The 27,659-nt window shown below is 40.9% G+C and overlaps 1 protein-coding gene and 2 pseudogenes across 14 annotated transcripts in view; 1 reads left to right on the top strand and 2 right to left on the bottom strand.

The window, feature by feature from the left end:
• CPEB3 (cytoplasmic polyadenylation element binding protein 3) overlaps nt 1-27,659 on the top strand; it is a 244,676-nt gene that overhangs the window by 153,851 nt on the left and 63,166 nt on the right. For all 14 annotated transcript variants that reach the window (XM_034931096.3, XM_008950688.3, XM_034931100.2 and 11 more), the window contains one exon: nt 26,195-26,313. In XM_034931096.3, coding sequence (XP_034786987.1) covers nt 26,195-26,313 — 119 coding nt within the window. The remainder of the gene's footprint in view (nt 1-26,194; nt 26,314-27,659) is intronic.
• Nucleotides 183-10,556, bottom strand: LOC106635189 (eukaryotic initiation factor 4A-I-like; annotated as a pseudogene).
• LOC134731146 (succinate dehydrogenase cytochrome b560 subunit, mitochondrial-like) lies at nt 19,386-20,168 on the bottom strand (annotated as a pseudogene).

Below are 27,659 nucleotides of genomic sequence, written 5' to 3'. Positions count from 1 at the left end.
TTTCCTTCCGCCTCCTGCTGCTCCTCAGTTTCCCAAGAATGAATCCTGGCTGGGGCTAGGTAGCAGGATAGCCCCTCAGATGAGGTCAGCAACATTGAGGGCCATCACCTCAATGGAGGTGTTGTATAAGGTCTCAGTTTCTTAAAGAGTCCTCTTGTCTGCTTCTGTTACCATGTTAATAGTCACACCCTTATGGCCAAACCGTCCACCTCGACCAATTCTGTGGATACAGTTTTCCCTGTTGGTGGGAAGGTCACAGTTGATAACTGAAGAAACCTGCTGCACATGAATGCCTCTGGCTGCGGGTCAGTGGTAATCAATACTCTGTGAGAGCCAGAACAAAACTCCCTCATGATCACATTTCATTCTTTTGTTCCATATCTCCATGCATGGCAGAGACAGTGAAGTCCCAAGCATGCATCTTCTCAGTGAGCCAATCCACTTTCTTCTTTTTTTTTGAGACAGAGTCTTGCTCTGTCACCCAGGCTGGAGTGCAGTGGTGCGATCTCGGCTCACTGCAAGCTCCTCCTCCCGGGTTCATGCCATTCTCCTGCCTCAGCCTCCCAGTAGCTGGGACTACAGGCACTTGCCACCATGCCCGGCTAATTTCTTTTTGTATTTTTAGTAGAGATGGGGTTTCACCATGTAAGCCAGGATGGTCTGGCTCTCCTGACCTCGTAATCCGCCCGCCTTGGCCTCCCAAAGTGCTGGGATTACAGGCGTGAGCCACTGCACCCAGCCGAGCCAATCCACCTTCTTTCCAGTATTGATGAAGATGACTGCCTAGGGTGACAATCAGGGTTTCATACAAACCACACAGTGTGCTCAGTTTCCACTCCTCATGTTCCACATTGATGTAGAATTGGTGGACCCCCTCCAGGGTCAACTCTTCCTTCTTGACAGGAATCCAAATGGGGTCCCTCATGAACTTCTTGGTCACCTCAAGCACATCAGAAGGCCTTGTGGCTGATAGCAAAACCACCTGGGTGTTGCTGTTGAGCTTTTGGAATATGTCATAGATTGAGTCCTTGAATCCATGGCTTAATATTTCATCAGCTTCATCCAGTACAAACATCTTGATGTATTTGGGAGACAGGTATCTCTGGTTAAGCATATCAGACATATGGCCAGGGGTACCCACGATGATATGGGGAACTTCCATCTGTAGTTTCTGCACCTCAGCATGCACGTTGGTGCCCCCAATACAGCCATGACAGGAGGCACCCATGTAGTCTCCTAGTGTCATGACCACCTTTTCTATCTTTTGAGCCAATTATCAAGTGGATGCTGGGACCAAGGTGTGGGTAGCCTTCAGATCTAATTCAATCTACTGCAGAATTGATATGGCAAAAGTGGCCATTTTCCCAGTCCCAGATAGGGCTTGAGTGATCACATCATAATCCTTGATACAAGAAGAATGGCTCGCTACTGGATGGCAGAGGACTTCTCAAAACCATAGGCATAGATGCCATGGAGGAGGGATTCCAAGAGGTTCATATCATCAAAACTGTCAACAATCTCATTTCAGTTTCTCTCAATGATGCCTTCAGGCTCCATCTCATCAGGACCATTGTCTCTGGATCAGAAATACTCACTCTTGGCCGGGCGCGGTGGCTCACGCTTATAATCCCAGAACTTTGGGAGGCTGAGGCGGGCAGATCACGAGGTCAGGAGTTCGAGACCAGCCTGGCCAACATGGTGAAACCCCATCTCTACTAAAAATACAAAAATTAGCTGGGCATGGTAGCCCATGCCTGTAATCCCAGCTACTCAGGAGGCTGAGGCAGGAGAGTCACTTGAATCTGGGAGGCAGAGTTTACAGTGAGCCGAGATCATGCCACTGCACTCCAGCCTGGGTGACAGAGCAAGACTCCGCCTTAGAAAAAAAAAAAGAAAAGAAATACTCACTCTCAGGCATGATCCTTAGAAACTCTCTTTTGCCCGTTTTTAAATCAGATTATTAGTTTTTTTTCGTATTGAGTTGTTTGAGCTCTTTATATATTGTTATTAATCCCTTGTTAGATTGACAGTTTGTAACTATTTTCTCCCATTCTGTGGGTTGTCTCTTCACTTTGTTGACTGTTTCCTTTGCTGTGCAGAAGCTTTTTAACTTGATGTGATCCCATTTGTCCATTTTGCTTTGGTTGCCTTTGCTTGTGGGGTATTACTCAAGAAATCTTTGTGCCCAGACCAATGTCTTGGAGATTTTCCCCTATGTTTTTGTTTGTTTGTTTGTTTGTCTTAGTATTTCTTTTAGTAGTTTCATAGTTTGAGGTCTTAATTTGAAGTTTTTTTTTTATTATTATACTTTAAGTTCTGGGGTACATGTGCATAATGTGAAGGTTTGTTACATAGGTATACATGTGCCATGTTGGTTTGCTGCACCCATTAACTCATCATTTACAATAGGTATTTCTCCTAATGCTATCCCTCCCCCTGCCCCCCACCCCATGACAGGCCCCTGGATGTGATGTTCCCCGCCCTGTGTCCAAGTGTTCTCATTGTTCAATTCCCACCTATGAGTGAGAACATGCAGTGTTTGGTTTTCTATCCTTGTGATAGTTTGCTCAGAATGGTGGTTTCTAGCTGCATCCATGTCCCTGCAAAGGACATGAACTCATCCTTTTTTATGGCTGCATAGTATTCCATGGTGTACATATGCCACATTTTCTTAATCCAGTCTATCATTGATGGACATTTTGGTTGGCTCCAAGTCTTTGCTATTGTGAATAGTGCCACAATAAACATACGTATGCATGTGTCTTTATAGTAGCATGATTTATAATCCTTTGGGCATTTATCTAGTAATGGGATCACTGGGTCAAATGGTATTTCTAGTTCTAGATCCTTGAGGAATTACCACACTGTCTTCCACAATGGTTGAACTAGTTTACACTCCCACTAACAGTATAAAAGCGTTCCTATTTCTCCACATCCTCTCCAGCATCTGTTGTTTCCTGACTTTTTAATGATTGCCATTCTAACTGGCGTGAGATGGTATCTCATTGTGGTTTTGATTTGCATTTCTCTGATGACCAGTGATGATGAGCATTTTTTCATGTGTCTGTTGGCTGCATAAATGTCTTCTTTTGAGAAGTGCATATTCATATCCTTTGCCCACTTTTTGTTGGGGTTGTTTTTCTCTTGTAAATTTGTTTAAGTTCTTTGTAGATTCTGGATATGAGCCCTTTGTCAGATGGACAGATTGCAAAAATTTTCCCCTATTCTGTAGGTTACCTGCTCACTCTGATGGTAGTTTCTTTTGCTGTGCAGAAGCTCTTTAGTTTAATTAGATCCGATTTGTCTATTTTGGCTTTTGTTGCCATTGCTTTTGGTGTTTTAGTCATGACGTCCTTGCCCATGCCTATGTCCTGAATGGTATTTCCTAGGTTTTCTCCTAGGGTTTTTATGGTTTTAGGTCTAACATTTAAGTCTTTAATCCATCTTGAATTAATTTTTGTGTAAGTTGTAAGGAAGGGATCCAGTTTCAGCTTTCTACATATGGCTAGCCAGTTTTCCCAGCACCATTTATTAAATAGGGAATCCTTTCCCCATTTTTTGTTTTTGTCAGGTTTGTCAAAGATCAGATGGTTGTAGATGTGTGGTGTTATTTCTGAGGCCTCTGTTCTATTCCATTGGTCTATATATCTGTTTTGGTCCCAGTACCATGCTGTTTTGGTTACTGTAGCCTTGTAGTATAGTTTGAAGTCAGATAGCATGATGCCTCCAGCTTTGTTCTTGTTGCCTAGAATTGTCTTGGCAATGCGGGCTCTTTTTCGTTTCCATATGAACTTTAAAGTAGTTTTTTCCAATTCTGTGAAGAAAGTCATTGGTAGCTTGATGGGGATGGCATTGAATCTATAAATTACCTTGGGCAGTATGGCCATTTTCACAATATTGATTCTTCCTATCCATGAGCATGGAATGTTCTTCCATTTGTTTGTGTCCTCTTTTATTTCGTTGAGCAGTAGTTTGTAGTTCTCCTTGAAGAGGTCCTTCACATCCCTTGTAAGTTGGATTCCTAGGTATTTTATTCTCTTTGAAGCAATTGTGAATGGGAGTTCACTCATGATTTGGCTGTTTGTCTGATATTGGTATATAGGAATGCTTGTGATTTTTGCATATTGATTTTGTATCCTGAGACTTTGCTGAAGTTGCTTATCAGCTTAAGGAGATTTTGGGCTGAGATGATGGGGTTTTCTAAATATACAATGATGTCATCTGCAAACAGGGACAATTTGACTTCCTCTTTTCCTAATTGAATACCCTTTATTTCTTTCTCTTGCCTGATTGCCCTGGCCGGAACTTCTAACACTATGTTGAATAGGAGTGGTGAGAGAGGGCATTCTTGTCTTGTGCCAGTTTTCAAAGGGAATGCTTCCAGTTTTTGCCCATTCAGTATGATATTGGCTGTGGGTTTGTCGTAAATAGCTCTTATTATTTTGAGATATGTTCCATCAATACCTAATTTATTGAGAGTTTTTAGCATGAAGGGCTGCTGAATTTTGTCAAAGGCCTTTCCTGCATCTATTGAGATAATCGTGGTTTTTTTGTTGTTGTTGGTTCTGTTTATGTGATGGATTATGTTTATTGATTTGCGTATATTGAACCAGCTTTGCATCCCAGGGATGAAGCCAACTTGATCATGGTGGATAAGCTTTTTCATGTGCTGCTGGATTCAGTTTGCCAGTATTTTATTGAGGATTTTCGCATCCATATTCGTCAGGGATATTGGTCTAAAATTCTCTTTTTTTGTTGTGTCTTTGCCAGGCTTTGGTATCAGGATGATGCTGTCCTCATAAAATGAGTTAGGGAGGATTCCCTCTTTTTCTATTGATTGGAATCGTTTTAGAAGGAATGGTACCAGCTCTTCTTTGTACCTCTGGTAGAATTTGGCTATGAATCCATCTGGTCCTGGACTTTTTTTGGTAGGCTATTAATTATTGCCTCAATTTCAGAGCCTGTTATTGGTGTATTCAGAGATTCAGCTTCTTCCTGGTTTAGTCTTGGGAGGGTGTATGTGTCCAGGAATTTACCCATTTCTTCTACATTTTCTAGGTTATTTGTGTAGAGGTGTTTATAGTATTCTTTGATGGTAGTTTGTATTTCTGTGGGATCGGTGGTGATATCCCCTTTATCATTTTTTATTGCGTCTATTTGATTCTTCTCTCTTTTCTTCTTTATTAGTCTTGCTAGCAGTCTATCAATTTTGTTGATCTTTTCAAAAAACCAGCTCCTGGATTCATTGATTTTTTGAAGGGTTTTTTGTGTCTCTATCTCCTTTAGTTCTGCTCTGATCTTAGTTATTTCTTGCCTTCTGCTAGCTTTTGAATTTGTTTGCTCTTGCTTCTCTAGTTCTTTTAATTGTGCTGTTAGGGTGTTGATTTTAGATCTTTCCTGCTTTCTCTTGGGGGCATTTAGTGCTACAAATTTCCCTCTACACACTGCTTTAAATGTGTCCCAGAGATTCTGGTACATTGTGTCTTTGTTCTCATTGGTTTCAAAGAACGTCTTTATTTCTGCCTTCATTTCGTTATTTACCCAATAGTCATTCAGGAGCAGGTTGTTCAGTTTTCATGTAGTTGTGTGGTTTTGAGTGAGTTTCTTAATCCTGAGTTCTAATTTGATTGCACTGTGGTCTGAGAGACAGTTTATTGTGATTTCTGTTCTTTCACATTTGCTGAGGAGTGCTTTACTTCCAACTATGTTGTCAATTTTGGAATGAGTGTGATGTGGCGCTGACAAGAACGTATGTTCTGTTGATTTGGGGTGGAGAGTTCTATAGATGTCTATTAGTTCTGCTTGGTGCAGAGCCGAATTTAAGTCCTGGATATCCTTGTTAACCTTCTTAACCTTCCCCCATTTGTCATTTACTTTTTGACCCTCTTTAATGTTTTTTTGTAGTACTAACATTATAAATTTTTATATAGGTAAATTTATTAATGTCTTCTTTGTGTTTTCTGAATATTTATGACATGCCTTAAAAGATTTTTCCTGCTGCAAGACAATAAGAAAATACTACACATGTTGTTTTCTTTTTGTTGTTGTTGCTTGTATTACTTTACTTTTGACATTGACATCTTGTTTTGGTCTGGAATTTATATTGGAGTAAGGCATGAGAAAGGATCCAGCTTTATTTTTTCAGGTAGCTTGACAGATCCCCCAGTTTTGTTTATAGGCTGGCTAGTCCAATTTTTTCCGCATCGATTTGAGTTCTTAGAATTGAATATTGATTGGGAGGTCATCTCTTCTGTTTCTTAAGAAATGCACAGTTTATCTAGAACTACTTGCTGCAGTATGTAGCTAATGAGCACTTGAAATGTGACTAGTTTGACTTGAGATATGGTTTTACGTGTAAATATACACTGCATTTCAAAGGCTTAGTTTTTTTTTAAATGTAGAGAATCTCATTAATAATTTTGTTTGCATGTTAAAATAACTTTATGGAGATATTGGATTAAATAAGATATTAAAATTAACTTCACCTGTTTCTTTTTACCTTTTAAAATATAGATACTGGAAAAATTTTAATTACATATGTGAGTCATATTACATTTCTGTTAGACAGTGCTTCTCTAGAACAAGGGTCAACAAACTACCTGTTTTTGTATGACCTGTGAGCTTAAGGATTTTTTTTTACATCTTTAAGGAATTATATGTGGCACACACATCTCTTTACAGAAAACATATGTTGACTCCTGCTCCAAAATAGCCCACAGAATTGCTCATTTTGCTTTGAGACATCCGGTGACAAGGGAGGCAGTTTATTTCAGAAGTCTTTATATTTGTAGGCCTAGTTAGTTATTACATGTTTCCCTCTATTGTGTCAAATGCTTCCCTGCAATCTTTACTCCTTAGTCAACGATGTCTTATAAAGTAAGACAGAATAAGTCATCATTGTGACATCTAACTCTAGGTACTTAAAGGACTATCAGTTTCTCTTTCCAAGCTAAATATTTTTATTTTCTCACTTATATGTTATGTCTAATAGTTTCTGGGTCAGCATTCTTCTTTTCTGCCTTCTTCGTGTATCTGCCATATTTTACAACATCCTACTTAAATTGTTAACTGAGAATTGAAGAGAATGTTAGGGTTGGTCAGAGCAGTACGGAGTTTAGCACCTCTACAGCCTCCATAGATAGCTCTTGGTACACTCCAAAATAACAGCATTAAATATAGAACTATAGTACATTAGTGCTGGTGCCCTCATTTTATAGCTGAGGTTAGGTGTTGAGATGGACCAGTGAGAGCTATGCCAAGAAGAGAATCTGATTTCCTGATTCTGGTCCTCAGGCTTGCATCCTCAGAGAGCAGATTGCCTTCTTGGTGATTGGGGTCAGGGAAGAGAAATAATTATTAGACTATTGGCTCCTGTTGTGTTTTGCTCTCAGCTAAAGTCTGAAGGTTGATGACCTATTTGGGCAGAGCCTAAAGATATTTGATGTTATTCCAATGTTAAGAATATCTACATTGTTCACCTCAAACTGTTCAATGCCTTCTTAATAATACCCCCTCTTGCTGATAATAATTTTTCTTAGGTCACGTCACATTGGCCATTAGGTAAAGTTTGTTTGGCTGTATTAGGCTTGTGTGTAACTAGAAAGGAAAACATGAACCATCCACTATTCAGCCCTTTAGCCTTTCTCAGATAGTGTATACGTAGTGAAATAGAATCATCTGTTCATGCAGCAAGTTTACCTTGGTGCAGATTTGAAGTAGGCTTTGTAAAAGCATGACCATTTTCAGTGGATTGTTAAGAGCTTAAAATCCACATAGATAGACCTCAGTTGGTGGCAAAAAAAAAAAAAAGCCACATAGGGAAAGAATGGCCAGGTGGCCAGATACATGGACTGTCTCGTTGCATGTTTTTGAGCTAGCAGAGTGGGAGGCCATGCAGACTTCAGCTCTTTCAGCACAAGGGCCATTAAGACATTTAATGACCCATTGAGGATATACAGAGCCTTATGGATCAGTTTGTCTGTGGACCACAAGTAAGGAAATGGTTGCCCTTAGAACACCACTGAGACCATGGAAGGCGAAGGAAGGCATAAAAGTCACAATGTTTGTTTTCATGACTTGGTCCTGGACCTCACAAACTTATAGTCCTATGGGGGAGATAAGAAATTAATCAGATAGTCACAAAAGTAAACATTATTACAAACTGATAAGTTCTCTGAAGGAAAAATAGAGTGCAGTAGAGACTCTAAAAAGGGGGCATCAGTTTAGATTGGGAGTATGGAGAGAGCTTGTTTGAGAAAATGGCATTTAAGCAGACCTGAAAATTGAGGAGTTAGCTAGAACATGTAGGGAAGCAAATTCCAAGCAGAGGACTATCATGCAGGGAGAACTAAGTATGAAAAAAAGGCTTCAGTGCCTTTGGAGAAATGAAGGAAGTGTGGCTGTAATTTGTTTTTTGTTTGTTTGTTTGGAGACAGGGCCACACTCTGTCACCCAGGCTAGAGTGCAGTAGTACAATCATGGCTCACTGCAGCCTTGACTTCCAGGGCTCAAGCAGTCCTCCTGCCTTAGCCTCCTGAGTAGCTGCACTCACTACCATGCCTGGCTTATTTTTTATTTTTATTTTTTGTGGAGACAGTCTTGCTCTGTTGCCTGGGCTGTTCTCAAACTCCTGGGCTCAAGCGATGCTCTCACTTCAGCCTCCCAAAGTGTTGGGATTACAGGCGCGAGCTACCATGCGCAACAGGGATGTTGTGAGGTAGAAGAAAAATGAAAGAGCCTTGAAGGATTTTTTTTCTCCTAAATTGATCTAGTCTCCCAGAGAGAGTAGATATGAAGCCCTCTTGTCAGTTACATGATCCCAGTATTTTCTATTGTTATTCTAATTGTAGACCTTGGTATTATAATGAAGTAGTAGAACCAGAACAAAGCAATCTGGTTCTCTTTGAACATGTTATTTTATAAACAATAAGAATAATCCCAACAGAACAGCAGAACCATCCCAGCAGAACCAACCATCATTTTTCTATCTCCTTCCAGTCTTTTTGTTATGTAGGTCATAGGGGTTTGTTATACAGATTATTTGGTCACCCAGGTATTAAGCCTAGTGCCCATTAGTTATTTTTCCTGATCCTCTCCCTCCTCCCACCCTCCACCCTCCGATAGGCCCCAGTGTCTATTGTGTCTGTTGTTCCCCTCTATGTGTCCATGTGTTCTCATCATTTAGCTCCCATGTATAAGTGAGAACATGTGGTATTTGGTTTTCTGTTCACTACTTTGCTAAGGATAGTAGCCTCCAGCTCCATCTGTGTTCCTGCAAAGGACATAATCTTGTTCTTTTTAATGATTGTGTACTATTCCATGGTATATATGTACCACGTTTTCTTTATCCAGTCTACCATTGATAGGCATTTAGGTTGATTCCATGTCTTTGCTATTGTGAATAGTGCTTCAGTGAACACACATGTGCATGTGTCTTTATGATAGAACGATTTATGTTCCTTTGAGTATATACCCAGTAATGGGTTTGCTGGCTCAAATGGTAGTTGTTTTTAGGTCTTTGAGGAATTGCCACACTGTTTTCCACAATGGCTGAACTAATTTACACTCCCACCAGCAGTGTATAAGCGTTCCTTTTTCTGTGCAACCTCACCAGCACCTGTTATTTTTTGACTTTTTAGTAATAGCCATTCTGACTAGTGTGAGATGGTATCTTATTGTGATTTTGATTTGCATTTCTCTAATGATCAGCGATATTGAGCTTTTTTTCATGTTTGTTGGCTGCATGTGTGTCTTATGAAAAGTGTCTGTTCATGTCCTTTGCCCACTTTTTAATGAAACTATTTATTTTTTTCTTATAAATTTGTTGAAGTTCCTTACAGATGCTGGATATTAGACCTTTGTCAAATGCATAGTTTGTAAAAATTTTCTCTCACTCTGTAGGTTGTCTGTTCACTCTTTTGATAGTTTCTTTTGCTATGCAGAAGCTCTTCAGTTTAATTAGTTCCCAATTTTCATATTTTTAAAGAGGCCACCTTTCAAGGAGTTTGTACCATAACTGACTTGCTTTTTGGTCATCTAGGCCAAGCTTATCCAATCTGTTGCCCACAGGCCACATGCAGCTCAGGAAAAATTTGTATACTTTCTTAAAACATTATGTTTTTTATTTTTGCCATTTTTTTTTTAGCCTATCAGCTATCAGTGTTACTATATTGTATGTGTGGCCCAAGACAATTCTTCTTCAAGTGTGGCCCAGGGAAGCCAAAAGATTGGATACTTCTGAAGGGTTATTAGAAGTAATGCTTCTCTTGATATATTTTTGTACATGGCCTTCTCTTTCAGATTATTTTCTGTAGGATAAATTTTGTGAAGGTTACTTAACCACAGTTAAAATAAATGAAAATATTAATGACTCCAGATTTGTTATTATATGGCTTCCCAAAGCAATTTTCTTTATGAAGTTTTTGCTAATTTGGACATCTGTATCAAATGTTGTGCTTAGTTTCAAGTCAGATAAATGGTACATTGTGGTTGCGAACTTACCTTTTTGCTTCTGTGTTTGGTGTATAGTGCACCCCTGAAGAACCCAGGGGCCACATTGGTATGAGTCTTGTACTTGAAGTGTTTTAAGTCTTTTCCTCTTAGGTCTCATCTGTTGAATTTTGGGTGTTTTCTAACATTAGCTCCTATCATTCTCTCCCTTACCCACTATGGCCACACTGACTACTTTGCTATTCTTTGGACAAGACAACTGAGGCCTCTGGGGGGCCTTAGTACTTCCTTTTTTCTGAAGCCCTCTTCCCCCATTTCTTTTTTGTTTGTTCATTTGGAGACAGAGTCTCGCTTTGTTGCCCAGGCTGGAGTGCAATGGCACAGTCTTGGCCTACTGCAACCTCCACCTCCTAGGCTCAAGCTATTCTCATGCCTCAGCCTCCCAAGTAGCTGGGATTACAGCTGTGTGCTACCACACCTGGCTGATTTTTAGTATTTTTTAGTAGAGATGGGGGTCTCACCATATTGCCCAGGCTGGTCGTGAACTCTTGACCTCAGGTGATCCACCTGCCTCGGTCTCCCAAAGTGCTAGATTTACAGTCGTGAGCCACCACACCAGGCCTTCCCCCACATTTCTAAATGGAGCACTTTCTCACTTAGACACTGCTCAAATGTCTAGCCCCTATATCCACTTTTTCTGTATTCCTCTTACTCGCATTTTCTGTCTACTTACTTATTTAGTTAGTAGAGATAGGGTCCAGGCTGGTCTTGAACTCTTGGCTTCAAGCTATCCTCCTGCCTTGGCCTCCCAAAATGCTAGGATTACAGATGTAAGTCACCATGCCTGGCCAATTTATTTCTTTTTTACCCTCATTTTATTTTTCTTTAAAATGCTTATTATGACCTGAAAAATTAGATATGTTTTTCTGACTTTTTTTCCAGACTGCAATGTAAGTTTTATGAGTGCAGGGAATTTTTTATATTTTGTTCACTGCTCAATACCAAGTACTTTGCATACTTGGCTCAGTGACCTTCAGGTATCTATTAGATGAATGAATTGTATCCTGGCAAATGATGAGTTCATTACTTGATCAGAGAATAGAACCCACCACATTTTAGAGGTGGAAAGTTCCTTAAAGATTATCTCATTCTAGTGCAACCTTTATTTTAAACTGAGACTGAAAGAGGTGAAGTATCTTTTCATAAGAACACACATCTTTTGTTAGACAGAGTTGAACCTGACAGACCAATAGTTTATACTATTTTACCTGGTGGATAATAAAGTTATTTTTATTTGTTTTGCTCCTCTGTATGATTGGTGGAAAAGGAGGACAGGTTTAAGCTATATAATCTGATAGATAATGCTGTTATTTACAAGGCTGGATTTTATATTAAAATTAGCATCTTAAGCTATATGACCCAAGGTACATTTTAACATTTGAAAACGAAAGTGGTCCTTGGCTTTTTCCTGAGCCTTTGTATTCTGTTTGTCATACTCACATAGCTGGAGTATTTCCAAAGAGGTGGTTTAGACCGGGGCTGTAGGTCTGAGCTGCCCTTTAGCCATAACTTAACCATGGAATTCTGCCTCGTGGATGATGCCACACTATTTCTGGACATGGGTGAACTGCTTGGTAGTTGAGTTATTTGACTGCAAGGATAAGTTCTTTTGTGCTACCTCAAATCAGGGGTGTGGTTATAAGTAACAAGGGGAGTCCAAGAACAGGAGCTATAATATAACCAGGTATCATGGAGGCTGTACTAGGGTGTGGCAAGCTGCAGGGATTTGAACAGTGGAAGTTACTAATTATCCATTGTAATCTCCCACCATTGTCATGACTCAGTTTGTATAGTTTTCATATTTCTAGTTGAATTCCAGAGAGAGGGAATTTGATTGACCCAGTTCATTTTTTAACACCTAGCTGTGACATAGGTCATCCTAATGATAGGGCCCTAGAATCCTTGACTACTTAGTAAAAGAAGTTCTAGGGCCAGGTGTGGTGGTTCATGCCTGTAATCTAAGTACTTTTGGAGGCCGAGGCAGGTAGATCACTTGAGCCCAGGAGTTCAAGACCAGTCTGGGCAACATGGTGAAACGCCATCTCTGCAAAAAGTACAAAAATTAGCTGGGCATGGTGACATATGCCTGTAGTCCCAGCTACTTGGGAGGCTGCGGTGGGAGGATCACCTGAGCCTGGGGAGGTAAAGGCTGCAGTAAGCCGAGATTGTGCCACACTACACTCCAGCCTGGGCAACCGAGTGAGACCCTGTCTTAAAAAAAAAAAGAAAAAAGTCTGTTTCCTTTAGCATGTAGCTGTGAATGTGGCCACTAGGAAGATAAGATGGACATGACAAGCTTGATGATAGATAGCATAACCTCCCTCATTGCCCACTGGGAAAATATTCCATCTCCAAAGTTGCTGTCACTGGAGCTACCAAAAAATACCTGTCCACCCTGAGCCTTCTACCCCTTGTTCTGCACTAAGAGCTGATCCTGATACTGCAATAGCCTCACCTCTCATAGTGGGACAGAGAATATGGGCCCAGGGAAAGGAGCTGGCATCTGCTGTGCAATGAGCACAGCTGTGCTACCACTGTTGAGGCCTCTTGGGCAAAGGCAATGATGGCAGCCAGCTACAGATGTTGTACATGAGTTTGGCCATCTGGCTCTGAAACTGATTTCAGAAGCCAATGATGCTGGCAGTGGAATGGAGGAAGCTATCATTCTCAGCTTACTTGGGCAGCTTACAGTGTCAGCTTCAGCAGTCTAGGGGCACAGGGTCCAGGTGAACAGAAATAGTAATAGGCACACAGCTTTATACAAGAGTGACCAAACCCTTGTGCACTAATGATTCCCACCCACTTTTAGAAAAGTTTGTATTCCTGAATGGCTATTTCTGCTGGTGATTCTATACGTCCTCTGCACTGGCTAGGCTGGCTTGCCCTCTGGTGCTCTTGACCAAGGTCATGTAGTTGTGGAAGTTTATGCAATACCAGCATGGTTTGTGAACCTGGCACAAGCCAGGCCACATACTATTCAGTTTGAACACAAGCCAGCTAGCTAAGGAGATCCTGCTTGAGGAACAAGGAAGAGGAATCTACTTTGAGTGGGCAAAAACAGGCCATTGTGGAGCTGCAGTGGGCTGCAGTGTAGCATTTATTTCTTTTTCCTTCAACTTGTCTAAATCTGGCTTTGGAAAGGAAAGTTTTCAAACTTCACATTTTTTCCCTTGTAGCATAACTTGAATGGAAATAAGTCAGTGTTGTTTTAGGCCAGATTCCAAGTTTTTCCACCTTCTGAGTTACATAAACTGATCAAGTTGGGAAGCCAAGGGTTTTAGCCTGTATTTAACCTTTTGCAGTTCGTCATCTTTTGAGTAACATTCTGTCTTCTTTCAAAAAAAAAAAAAAAAAAAATCAGGTCCTGGCTTATAGTGCTCACACTGTTTGGTGATTTATGAACCCTATATTTTAATATTTTACTTGATTGTGATTTTCATACCCAGGAAGGATTTTCTTGTAAAAACATGGAAACTGCATTGTGTGATAGCAAGGGTGGGCTTTTTGTTTTGTTTTGTTCTGTTTTGACAGATGGAGTCCATCTATCTTTGCTTTTAAAAGCTTAGCACACTCTCAGTTTACACTTTTATTAACACTTGTCTCTTCAGCATTGTATTGAAGATGAACTATAAAGTTAGTCTTTGCTTTCAAAGCATTTACAGTTTGAGGGACTGTACAGAAAGAAGTCATTAGGAATATATAGTCCACAGGACAAAGCTTGAGCAGCCACGTAAATAACAGAAACATCTTGTTCAAGGTCACCTAAGTACACACTGTGCTATGACCAGGCAGAGGTGATGGGATGGGGGGAAATGCTTGTTTAGTTCAGAGAAGTCATAACTCCTCCTGATGAGAACTTTTATTGAGGAAAAAATAGACTTTAGGAACTGAAATGGAAGGTGGAAATTTGGCAGACTGAGGCAGAGAGGATGTTTTAGAAGAGGATATAGCTTGGGTTGGGACTTGCTGACAGTAGTTAGATAGGGCTAAGGCTGTGAGCAGGTGAGACCAACAGAGGATATGTTAATTGCAGAGTTAGGAATGGGAAGCCAGCTAGGAGGGTCTGGTGAAATTTTTTGAAAACTGAGAGCAAAGACCTGGGTTGTCTTTCAAAAGAGAATGGACCCACTTCAGTCTTGAGAAGAGTGGCACAGAAAAAACTCATTTGAAACAGCATTAAGAACTGATCAGAGGAATGTTAAAGTCCAGGGAGGAGAAGAAATTAAGACTATCAAAGCTCAGGCAGTATATGCACAAGGCCAGACTAAAGCTTCATCTGTCTGTAGGAGAGCATCACCTGGATTGAAACAGAGTTCCCCAGTTGTTTGCTGACTGAGGGAGTGTAACAGGCAGTGGGGCGTAAGCTAGGTTTGTGGACTCAGATGTGGGCATCAGCATTTACTAGCTATATGACATTGAGCAAGTAATTTAACCTTTAAGCCTCAGTTTACTTATCTGAGTTAATACTACTCGTTGGGTTGTTAAGAGGATTATGTGAGGCAGTGCGTGAAAGCACTAACACAATACTTAGGCTTATTAGGTGTTGAATAATCTTAGCGTCCTTGCCTGTGACTTAAATGTAATGCTCAGTAATCATAAAATTACCCAACGAGTTTGACCAGTTCTCTCCCACACCCCCAGTCTGGTCTCAGTTTCCTTGGTCAGGTGCTTGTTTGAACTGACTGTGACTAGAACTGACAGATTGGCAGACTTCACAAGGACCTCTTTATATAGGGAATGTGTGATTATGTAAACAGCAGATTTTAAGTCCAAATGCCCCAGGTCACTGCCCTGGACTGCAAGACTTTGCTAAGAACACAGGAAGTAGATTACCAATTTTGAACTCTGAGGTGGTTCTACTCTGCCGGCTTGTTTTCTTGTCCATTCCCAACTATTCCCACCCCTGCTGCCAAGCAACCAACCCACAAAGAAAGTTACTAGTGTCGTAGAAAACACAAAACAGGCTAGAATCAAGTCTCAGCCTCACACAGTAAATATTGTTAAAGAAATATGTTTAGTTCTGAATCTAAGCGGAGTGTTTAGGAATCCGTGCACTTAGGCAGTATCTATCTGCAGAGCTACCTCTACATTTTAACTTAGGTTATTTGTTTCCCTTGGAATGTCTTCTCCGTGTTTTCAATGTTTTCACCTATGTTGTACCATTAAGGTCTGGTCCCTGTGCCACCACCTACAGAAAGCCTTTCCTGATTTCTCTATTCATGTCTTCTCTGAAAGTGATCTTTCTTCTTTCTGTGAAGTCCAACTTTTAAAAATATGTTTACAAAAATACTTCTTAGGATCATTAATGCATTGTTCCTAAGTCAGAGTTCTCTGTGAATTTATTCTATACAATCTTCTAGTGCTAGTATATAAACTCCTTAAGAACAAGAATTTGCTCATGATAGTAGTCCCCAGCAGTGTGTAGATTACATAAGTGTTGAGTAAATCTTGGAGATCAGGTATCCTCATTCAAGAGGAAAATGAATAAGAGATCCAGTTCAGAGACCTACAGTGAGTGCTCTCCGCTGCAGGCAGGGATTGATGAGCTGCTTCAACTCTTACCACCCACCACTCTCAATCCTATATTCTAACTAATGAACTCTGCTCACCATTGTCCAAGTGAGTTGACCCTTTGGCCTTTCCATGCCGTGGCCTGTGCACCTTCCTGAACTTGGAATGCCTTTACTCTCTGGAAAAGTAATCAGCCTCTGGGTCAGATATGGCCTTTGCTCTTTGGTGTTCCCTGACGTTTGGACAAATCTGCTCCCTTTTTTTCTCCCCAGTGTCCTGTAGGACATACCTCCAACATAGTGCTTTTAATGTTGCTTATTAGTTATTTACAGTCTGATTTTTTCTGGATCAGGGTTCTTCTTTGGCTTGTTCATCTTTGCAACCTCAGTACTTAGCATCATACCTGGCATCTCCTAGATGTTTTTGGTACCCTTGAATTGAATCCAAAAAAAGTCTCCTGAGGCAAACCAGATAAGTCCTCTGACCTGAAAGCCAAAGTCAGAGAGAATGTTTGGGACAGACTGCCTGTGCCAAAAAAAGTCTGAACTCAGGCAGCTCTGGCTAGAGCAGTGCCCTTTAGGTTTCTCTAGGAAGGTCACTGGTAATAGGAAGCTTGATTTTGTGAGAGGAGAGAGCTGCCTGTCTGTCCAGGCCATGGACCTTTCCTTCTAGGGTTGGTCTCCATCCAAAACCAGCCATTCCTTGGTCTGCCATTTTATGAATGCTGCAGTGGTTCAGGATACAGCTCCACAAGCTGAATTTTTTTTTTTTTTCCATTTGTAGTTGGTACTTGAAACAAATACATCACTAATAGTATTAGTTGATTTTAAGAACTGTTGATTCCTCAAAAAAAAAAAACCACATCTCTTTTTAGAATGGGAGACCTTGTAGTTTTTTTTCTACAAATTTTTATTTAAAAAAAGTCAAACCTACAAAAAAGCTCTAAGAATAATACAGTGAACACCTATATAGCTTTCTTCTAGATTCACCAATTGTTAGCATTTTGCCACATTTTTGCGTGCATGCTCGCTCACGCGCTCTGTCTCTCTATTATATATATAATATATTATATTAATATGTTATATATTATTATATTATAATTATATATTATATTATAATAATATATTAATATATTATATATTAATATATTATAATAATATAATAATATATTATATATTAATATATTATAGTAATATATTAATATATTATATATAAATATACTAATATTTTAATATTATTAATAATAATATTTATAATAATAATATATAATATATTAATATATTATATATATGTGTGTGTGTATTTCCCCAATAGCCATTTAAGAGTAAGTTGTAGGCCGGGCGTGGTGGCTCACGCCTGTAATCCCAGCACTTTGGGAGGCCGAGGCGGGTGGATCACCATGTCAAGAAATCAAGACCATCCTGGCCAACATGGTGAAACCTCGTCTCTACTAAAAATACAAAAAATTAGCTGGGTGTGGTGGCACGTGCCTGTAGTCCCAGCTAATCGGGAGGCTGAGGCAGGAGAATTGCTTGAACCCAGGAGGTGGAGGTTGCAGTGAGCTGAGATTGTGCCACTGCACTCCAGCCTGGGTGACAGAGCAAGACTCCATCTCAAAAAGAAAAAAAAAAAGTAAGTTGTAGGCTGGGCACAGTGGCTCATGCCTGTAATCCCAGCACTTTGGGAGGCTGAGGCGGGTGGATCACCTGAGGTCAGGAGTTTGAGACCAGTCTGGCCAACATGGCAAAACCCCGTCTCTACTAAAAATATAAAAATTAGCCAGATGTGGTGGAACTTGCCTGTAATCCCAGCTACTTGGGAGGCTGAGGCAGGAGTATCACTTGAACCCAGGAGGCAGAGGTTGCAGTGAGCCGAGATCATGCCACTGCACTGCAACCTGGGCAACAGAGTAAGACTCCGTCTCAAAAAAAAAAGAATTGTAGACTCTCATTCCTAAATATTTCAGCACATATCTCCTGAGAACAAGAAATATCCAGATTGTTTCAATAATGTCCTTTACAGCAGTTTGTTTTCTTTTGTTTTTTGTTTTTTGTTTTTTTTGAGACAGTCTCGCTCTGTCACCCAGGCTGGAGTGCAGTGGCAGGCGCAGTCTCGGCTCACTGCAAGCTCCGCCTCCTGGGTTCTGGCCATTCTCCTGCCTCAGCCTCCCAAGTAGCTGGGACTACAGGCGCCCGCCACCACGCCCAGCTAATTTTTTGTATTTCTAGTAGAGACAGGGTTTCTCCGTGTTAGCCAGGATGGTCTCAATCTCCTGACCTCGTGATCCTCCTTCCTCAGCCTCCCAAAGTGCTGGGATTACAGGTGTGAGCCACCGCGCCCGGCCTAGCAATTTGGTTTTTTGTTTGTTTGTTTGTTTTTGTATTTTTAGTAGAGACAGGATTTAACCGTGTTAGCCAGGATGGTCTCAATCTCCTGACTTCGTGATCTGCCCTCCTCGGCCTCCCAAAGTGCTAGGGTTACAGGTGTGAGCCACCGCACCCGGCCTAGCAATTTGGTTTTTGTTTTTTTTTTTTTGCTTGTTTTTTTTTTTTTTTTGTATTTGTAGTAGAGACAGGGTTTCACTGTGTTAGCCAGGATGGTCTCTATCTCCTGACCTTGTGATCTGCCCGCCTCAGCCTCCCAAAGTGCTGGGATTACAGGCGTGAGCCACCGCGCCCGGCGCAATTTGTTTTTTTTTTAAATCCAAGATCCACTCAAGAGATACAACAACTTGCACTTAGATTTTTTTCTTTAATGAGTACTTTAATTTAGTTTCAGAAAAAAATGGTGCCTGACTTCGATGAGAAAGCATAAAATTAAGAGGGTTTTCTGGAAATGCAAGAAAAATAAGTAACCTTTAATATGTTCAATGATAATTTTCTGGATCTTCCTCTTGTGTCAATAGCTATATATATTTCTTCCTCAAAGCAGCTGCTCTAAGAACTAACTAGCCCTCTTTATCTCCCTCTAGCTGGGATAGACTAATTCCCCTCCACCCTCACCTCTCTTCTTTGAATAACACTGCATAGGTGTTAATGGCCTGGGCTCTCACCAATGAACAGAATTGTCCTTTAAGCCAGCAACCCACAGGCAGTGGGACCCAAAGCCTCACCCCCAGTCCCCAGGGCAGAAGCCACAGAGCTGGTATTGTCTCTACTGTCTCAGGAAGAAGGAGCCAAAAGCTGACCTTTGGCACAAATCAAAGCCCAATATGGAAAGAGAATAACTGCTTCTAGTCCCAGAGTAGGCAAGTTGTGGGCAAAAAACGGGAATTTTTGCAGTCACCCCATCTTTAGAAACAAGGGGAAAACCAGACCCTTTTCCACTCTTATGGTCTACAAGGTACTCTACTGCTCCAAGGGGATCTGAAAGTGCAAAAGGATCTAAACAAATAAGGAGAACTTTTCCCAGGCTGGAGATAAGAGTGACAAACAGAAAGATGGGTGAATGTAATAATGTGTAGGAATGTGATGCTGGGAACCTCCGTTCTTCATATGGCTGCCAGCCCTACAGAGGACAACACAGTAAGAACCAGGACAGCCACTCCAGACTGGTATAGCTGGGGAATCTTCAGGCCTTTTCCTAGGTCCCACATCAAGTGTCAGACCCCATTCCAGGTATGATACATGAGAGGGAAGACGAGTGCAAACTTAGCTGTGTGGATCAGTGCTGGCCCCAGACACAGGGACTTCACGAGCTCCAAATAAGACTCAAAGTTCCCAGGGAGTAACAGGGCTGACATGCCAAAAAGAGAGGCCCCTGCCCTCAAAGCAGTACCAGTGTCACGGTGGCAGATGGCCATTGCCATGGGAAGAGACCAACTGTAGATAGTGACGTGGGGAGATACAGGACGGTTTAAACCTGTGTTCTTATTCCAGAACCGCTCCATCTCTTGTTTGGCTGTGGTTCCCAAAGGAACAGCATTTCTGATACAGAGCTGAGGGCTAAAGTGGGCTCGGAGGCAATGTCGACCAACATGTCTCAGCAAGAGTGCAGCCATCTTGGGTTCCCACATTTAGTTGTTACATCTCTTTAATCTCCTTTAATTTAGACAGTTCCCTAGGCTTTTTGTCTTTTATATCATTAGAAGAGTTCATGCCCATTGTTTTATAGAATATCCTTTAATATAGTTTTTGTGGGCTTTGTAGCAATTATATCTACATAGGCCTTAAATTATAGGACTAAAGCACAGGGTGACCACTTACTGCTATTAAAACAATGTCAGGCCGGGCACGGTGGCTCACACCTGTAATCCCAGCACTTTGGGAGGCTGGGGCGGGTGGATCACCTGAGGTCAGGAGTTCGATACCAGCCTGACCAACATGGTGAAACCCCGTTTCTACTAAAAATGCAAAAATTAGCCAGGTGTGGTGGTGCGTGCCTGTAATCCCAGCTACTTGGTAGGCTGAGGCAGGAGAATCACCTGAACCCCGGAGGCAGAGGTTGCAGTGAGCCGAGATCGCACCATTGCACTCCAGCCTGGGCAACAAGAGCGAAACTCCATCTTGAAACAAAACAAAACAAAACAAAACTGTCAAATGGTCATTGTCATAAGGACATTTTAAAGGCAAGTTCTGTATTAGGGATATTTAAAAGTTTACCTTGCCATTTTTAGATGAGGTGGTATAAATTAATGGGCTCTGGAAACTGATCTGGTTTAATTCCAGATTTCATTCCTGGGTTTTAATTTGAGAATTCCCTTAACCTCTCCAAGCTTCATTTTCCTCATCTGTAAAATGGTAATAATAACAACTGTATTTACCTCATAGAGTTACTGTGAGGATAAAATGAGCTAACATGTAAAATATTTATTAGCAAAGTGCCTAGAACATTGTGAGCATTTAGTACCTGACAGTTGTGGTAGTAGAGTTGTTGATAATTTGTACTAGGTATCAAATATTAAAAAAAAACATGAAAAATTATGTATTTAAGAGATCAGGAAGCTTTGTTTTTGAAAGGTAGCCAAGAACATTTTGGAGGTTGTTATACTTAATGTGTTCTCAGGTATTAAAAGAAAAAAATCACTGCTGGGCACGGTGGCTCACACCTGTAATCCCAGCACTTTGGGAGGCTGAGGTGGGTGGATCATGAGGTCAGGAGATCGAGACCATCCTGGCTAACACCGTGAAACCCCGTCTCTACTAAAAATACAAAAAAATTAGCCGGGTGTGGTGGCAGGCACCTGTAGTCCCAGCTACTCGGGAGGCTGAGGCGGGAGAATGGCTTGAACCTGGGAGGCGGAGCTTGCAGTGAGCCAAGATCACACCACTGCACTCCAGCATGGGCAACAGAGCGAGACGCCTTCTCAAAAAAAAAAAAAAAAAAAAAAGTCAGCCAGGCATGGTGGCTCATGCCTGTAATCCCAGCACTTTGGGAGGCTGAGGTGGGTGGATCATGAGGTCAGGAGTTCAAGACCAGCCTGGCCAAGATGGTGAAACCCCGTCTCTACTAAAAATACAAAAATTTGCCAGGTATGGTGGCAGGCACCTGTAATTCCAGCTACTCGGGAGGCTGAGGCAGAGAATTGCTTGAACCTGGGAGGTGGAGGTTGCAGTGAGCTGAGATCGCACCACTGCACTCCAGCCTGGGCGACAGAGCGAGACTCTGTCTCAAAAAAACAAAAAGAAAAAAATATTTTAATTAAATTTACACTTCACACACCTGGCCAATGAAATGGAATTATCCTAATTAAGTTTCTTCCCAAACCTTGGTGTTCCTTTTTCTCCCAGAAAATTGCATTGATCAATTTAGGATTGTTGAAAAAAAATCCCTCAGTGTTCTACCCTTCTTCCCCAACCTGTTTGGCATCAGTGGGAAAGCAAGGAATTTTCGGCCATCCATTCTACCTGTAACTCAGGGTTGTGTTGGTGACAGTGACTAGGAACTGTTCCTGTTCCCTCCAGAGCCCTGTCTGCTTTCATAGACTGGCTTGGAGCTGAGGGCCTCTCATAGCTTGCCACATCACTGAAGCCCCCACATACTCCTCAGGTTACCATTTCTGAAACTGGAAGAGTTTTATAATCATATTATCTGTTACTGGGTCCAAGGGCAAGAGAGAGCAGAGGAAGTTGATAATTTTTTGGCCAAGTTTTTTTTTTTTTAATACCTTTCAAACTAATAGAGAAGCTCTGTTTGTAGGCATAATTGGTTTTTACTTTAAAATATATTAAAATCAGAAAATAATACTACATCTGACATTCTTGTGGGGGAAATGGCTAATCATATATGAAAGCAGATATTCAGTCACTTTATTGTTTGTTTGCAGTAATATTCAGCCTGTCATTCAAGTAACTTTAATTAGGGCTTTTCTTCAGTATCTGGGTTACTTCTCTTTATTCACCAAATGCTTGCAAATGCAAAATAGAAAGTGCATATTATTAATTTGAATTCTAATGTTTGTAATGAGACCATATGCAAAAACTCAACTTTAATTTTATCTATTACAGAAATAATTGAAAATGCAGTAAAAGAAAAATCAATACTCACATGACTTCCTAGTTTATGAAACACCTTTTTATACGTTATCTTACAGCCTACATCTCTGTAAGGTAATTGGGACAAATATTTGGTTTCTTCATTTGACGGAGAAGAGAGCCAAGATTCAGAAATGTTAATATTCAAGTTCATGGTTCCACCACTTACTGGGTGATCTTGAACAAGTCACTTAATCACTCTGTGTAATTTCCTTAAATATAAAGCAGAATTCAAAATAGGGCTTACCACATAGGGTGTGTGTGAAGATGAAATGAGTTAATGTCCAGAAGGCACTTAGAACAGTGTCTGGTGCATAGTAAATCTCAACAAATGTTAGCTATTAGCTGTTATTATCACATAGCTACTAAATGTTAGGACTTGTACCCGAATCTAGACCTTCTGTCTCCTAGTCCAGAACACTTGCTAGTACCATGTGCAATTTACCTTTTAGTAAATCATTGATTGAATTTCCGCCTCACATTGACCTTGTTATTCTTGAAGGGATCTTCTTCTACTTTGTTTACTTTGACTTCAAATTTCTCAAGATCAAAAGGGAAATATGTTCGAAAGATTCTTCCTGATTTTAAAAAATCCTCTGATTTCTGTTGTCATCTGGGTTTGCTTGACCTTGAAGTATCAGAAGGTGTTTTAGCAGGTGAAGATATCATAAAGTTGTTTTCAAGAGTGATTTTGGGTGTTTCCGGTGAATTCTGTTTTGGTTGGAAGGCCTAAAGTGGGAAGTAGAGTTAGAAGAAATTGTTGAACTACAGCCCAGATTTTGGGGGTTGGGGGGAGTTCAGCCATGTCTCTTATCTACAGTGCTGAGAGAATATTGCCATTACAGAAAATGGCAGCTTGGTGACCTCAGAGTAAAGATAATTGTTTTGACACAGGATTATTTATAGTAAAAGAGCCATCCTGAAGAAATTGGTAAACTGTTATGGACCATTTCCTGGGAAAGGAGAAATTGTTTATAGATATTTCTCTTGATAATAGTATTTGTAGCAGGCTTTTACTTGTGACTCCCAGTTGTTTTTACTCTATCTACTGCCAGTGTAGATATTTTATGGCTGTGAGATGGGCCTAAGTGAAAATCTGCATGCTTTTGTGGGAGTTGCTCAGCTGCTATAGGGAGACAACCGCCTTTTCTTTGGATGCCCAAGGTCAATGCAAAACTGGATTTGATGTTGAAGATTGCAGAGGGTGGGCAGTGATGTGAAGGAAAAATGGAGTCAGCCAGGAGGCCTTCTTGAGGCAAGGAATAAGAGAAAGCCCCAACTCACTGGGCATTCCCTATCACCAGGCCTTTTTGATGTGTACATAATACAGTATATACATAGATGGAGTACTCTGACTGCAGGGTGTTCAATATGCTTATGGTCTTTGTGGATATCTGTACCAGTATTTAACTTGGTAAGAGAGGAGGTGTGAAAGAACCTGCTGAGACCTCCTCTTTGTGATATTTGGACTTTTTAACCCACCTTATCTCTAATATTATCTTTAGTAAGTAGAATTAATGTTCTCATATTAAGTGAAAACACTGAATTTTTAAGATTCCCTGGCACCTGGTGATAGTTCAATACTGTTTGCAAAAGAGGATATGAAGAAATGATGTATGTATTGTCTTTTCTAGTTTTGCAGTCAGGTTTTATTTTTCCTGACTAGCCATCAACAGACTCTTCTGACCTATGCAGCGTGAGACCAAAGCCCAGAAAACAGCTCTGGGTCCTAAAACCTTGGCAGTCTCTCTCTTGCAACTACATGGCTGCCCATTCAATTTGGTGCCTTTTCCTGTGTGTTAGTTTCTGCCTGCTATGCTAGGGAGTGGCTGGTCTTTTTTTCTGCTATATTTGCCTGGATGCTCTGTATAGTAGATGGGGAGTTGGAGAAAAGGCTAAAAACGAATAGCCATTATCCATTGCCACTGTCATTACATGTTGCCCAGGACTCCAGAGAGCTTTGCTTCTTAGCCAGTTGATTATGAATTAAACACCTCTGATGTGTGAGAATCTTCTGTATGTGGGGATTCTTATCCTTCTCTGCCATTTACATTCTTCTGATATGCAATGTACCAGAGAAGAACTGTGTTGATGATGGTTTCCTTTGAGGTTAGTAGCAGAGTTGGGAGTTGAGGAATGACAGCTGAGAGATTTAGCAAAGCTAGCAGGGTTGTAGAGAAGTTGAAAGCTTAGACTAGTTCATGATGGGCCTTTGCTCAGTAGTCATTTATGAATGCCAGTGTGGCCACAAGTGCCACAGGTGGCCCCTTGAATATCTGTTGCTCTCTTTAAAGTCTTTGCTGATTCTCCCAAGTTGGGCCTTTGCTCCTTGTGATTTCAGTGACACATTTTGTCCCCACTTATCTCCCTCAGCTTTGTAGTGAGTAGTTAATTGTCTAAATGTTTGTTTCATCTACTTCATAAGTTTCTTTACAAGAGGAACCTGGGGCCGGGCGTGGTGGCTCACACCTGAATCCCAGCACTTTGGGAGGCCGAGGCAGATGGATCACTTGAAGTCAGGAGTGTGAGACCAGCCTGGCCAACATGGTGAAACCCTGTCTCTACTAAAAATACAAAAATTAGACGGATGTGGTGGCGGGCGCCTGTAATCCCAGCTACTTGGGAGGCTGAGGCACACGAACTGCTTGAACCCGGGAGGCAGAAGTTGCAGTGAGCCGAGATCATACCACAGAGATTGTGCCACTACACTGAGATTGGGTGACAGAGCAAGACTGCATCTCAAAAAAAAAAAAAAAAAAAAAAAAAAGAGGAATGTGGTCTTGCTTATTTTAGTATTCTCATAAACCATGGATATGTCCCGCTTGTATCAGTTACTTGGTAAATCTTATGGAATTAAACTGAAAAAAACTGGCTGTGTCTATGGAAATCCTGCAGCTAATGTCCATTTTTCTAGACCTACTGTACTCTGCCAAGAGGGTATCTCTTAGAGAAGCAGAGCACCATCATCAGAAATAGCAGGCAAAAGCACACCAGCTTATTGTTGGCCTTTTTAAAAACTTTTTTGAAGCTTTTTGTGTGTGTGTGTTTGTGTGTCAACAAAGCTTTGTTAAAATATCATTCACATACCATACAACTCACCAATGTGACATGTGCATGTCAGTGGTTTTCAGCATGTTTACAGAGTTGTGCAATCATCAGCACAATCAATTTTAGAAAATTTATCATCCCAAAAAGAAACTCAGTGCCTATTCCTTCCAGCTTCCCCATCCTAGGCAGCCACTAATCTATTTTTTGTCTTGATAGATTTGCTGGTTCTGGACATATTTTGTCTGGCTTCTTTCACTTAGCATAATATTTTCAAGGTTTATCCCTGTGGCATGTGGCCAGCCTAGAGCTTTGTAGAAATTGGAAAGCAGGTGGTGCTTGTTTCCTGGCTACTTGTTAGTTGTGGCTAAGGCCAATGGTGAGTCCACCTGCCCTCATTAAGGATAACCAGATGTATTTAGTGGAAATTCCATAGATGTGTTCTAAACTTGCTCCTGTGAGTAATTGTAAAAATTAAACAAGGTAATATCAATGAGCACCTAACTTCGTTCCTGGACAAAGTCCCTTTGTCCCACTTGAACTTCTTAGATTTTAGTAAGAATTTGCCAAAATGAAACAACAGATAATTTGTAATTGGTACTTTGAGTTTAATGTACTGATTCTTCCTCCACCCTTTTGTTTTTGCTCTCCCCAAGGCTATGCCTTTCTGCTGTTCCAAGAGGAAAGCTCAGTACAAGCTTTGATAGATGCCTGCCTAGAAGAAGATGGGAAACTCTACCTGTGTGTGTCAAGCCCCACCATCAAGGACAAGCCAGTAAGTAATACATGGCCAGCTGTTGCTTTTCCAGAGCACATATGCTATTGGAATAGCTGACCTCCTCTTTCTGATAATGGAAATGCTGGTAACTAGGATCCTCTTACCCAGCTTGGCCTTGCTATGCAGTAGAGTTGGACTTTCGTTGGTGATGGGAAACTAACAACAAATTACTCAGTATTTCATTTTATACCTTTGGGACTGTGTGTAAACAAATATGTCCTTGTCTTTCACTTACAGCTCTTTTAAGCTAATTCCTATTCAGAAATTCTGAATCGAGGTAAATAATGCTCTTAGCGGTTTTGGCAGCTGGTTTCCGTCATTATTTCAGATCAAGAATGGAGTTATTTATTTTTGAAAAAGGTCATAATTGTTGATGTTTATGTGCCTCTGAATGCAAGGCATTGTGCTGGGTGGTACCCACAGCTAGTTAAATAGAGCCTTCTGGGTCAGGAGCTTACACTCTAAAATGGATAGTTTCAACAGAGCAGGAGAGGAGAAGGGCAGAGAACGTGGAGCTAAAACCGTAATACAGAGTTTGTGGTTAAGAGTTTGTGGCTTCTGAGCCAGAGTATGAATGAGTAAGTCACTGGATAAGGGAGGAAGATTGTGTCCTTCCTCTGGCAGAAGAGCTATCAGTGGAGAAGGGGCAAGATCATGTTCAGAGCAGAATAAAAGAACTTCGTTTATGTGACAGAAGTAGGGATCTGTGGGAAGTTGGCAGGGGTAGGGTGAGGTGAGTTTGTGTGTCAAGGCTTGGTGCTAGATGTGGCAAATAGAGTAAAAATACGACACAGAGTGGGCAAGAGACCAGAGCTGTATATACCACAGGGCCTGCAGCGGCCTTTGTATGACTAGCACTGGAAATGTAGGGCCTACTTAGCAGCTAGGTTTATTTTCAGAAATGTGCATGGGGAAATAGTTGGATTGAATATAGAAGTTGGAGTGTTGACTCTTGTATTTAAATATCTGCTTGGCTTTGAATAAATCATCTAATCCTTGCTGAACTGTGGTTTCCTCACCTGGAAGATGGGAAGAATAATCATTCTTCCCTGGGTTGTTGAGAGGCTCAGATAAGAGGAAAATGAATGTGAAAGCATTTGGTAGAGGTCAGATACTTGTACAAATTTAACTGGCTAATGTTGTCAGTCCTACATAGGATTCAATAGAGCAAGATTAGAACTCAGCTATGTGGCAATATCTGTTGAGAAGGATGATGACATCTTTAACAGGGTTTACAACTGTTTGCTAAAAAATGATGTTGAGACTTGGCCACCTATAAAGGGGAGAGTGCAGCACTTAAAGCAGAAGAGAGAACTACTAAAGAATGGGGATATTGAGAGTAT

Source organism: Pan paniscus, chromosome 8 (genome assembly GCF_029289425.2).
Source record: "Pan paniscus chromosome 8, NHGRI_mPanPan1-v2.0_pri, whole genome shotgun sequence".
Taxonomy (NCBI): domain Eukaryota; kingdom Metazoa; phylum Chordata; class Mammalia; order Primates; family Hominidae; genus Pan; species Pan paniscus.
This window is presented reverse-complemented; position numbering and strand designations above follow the sequence as displayed.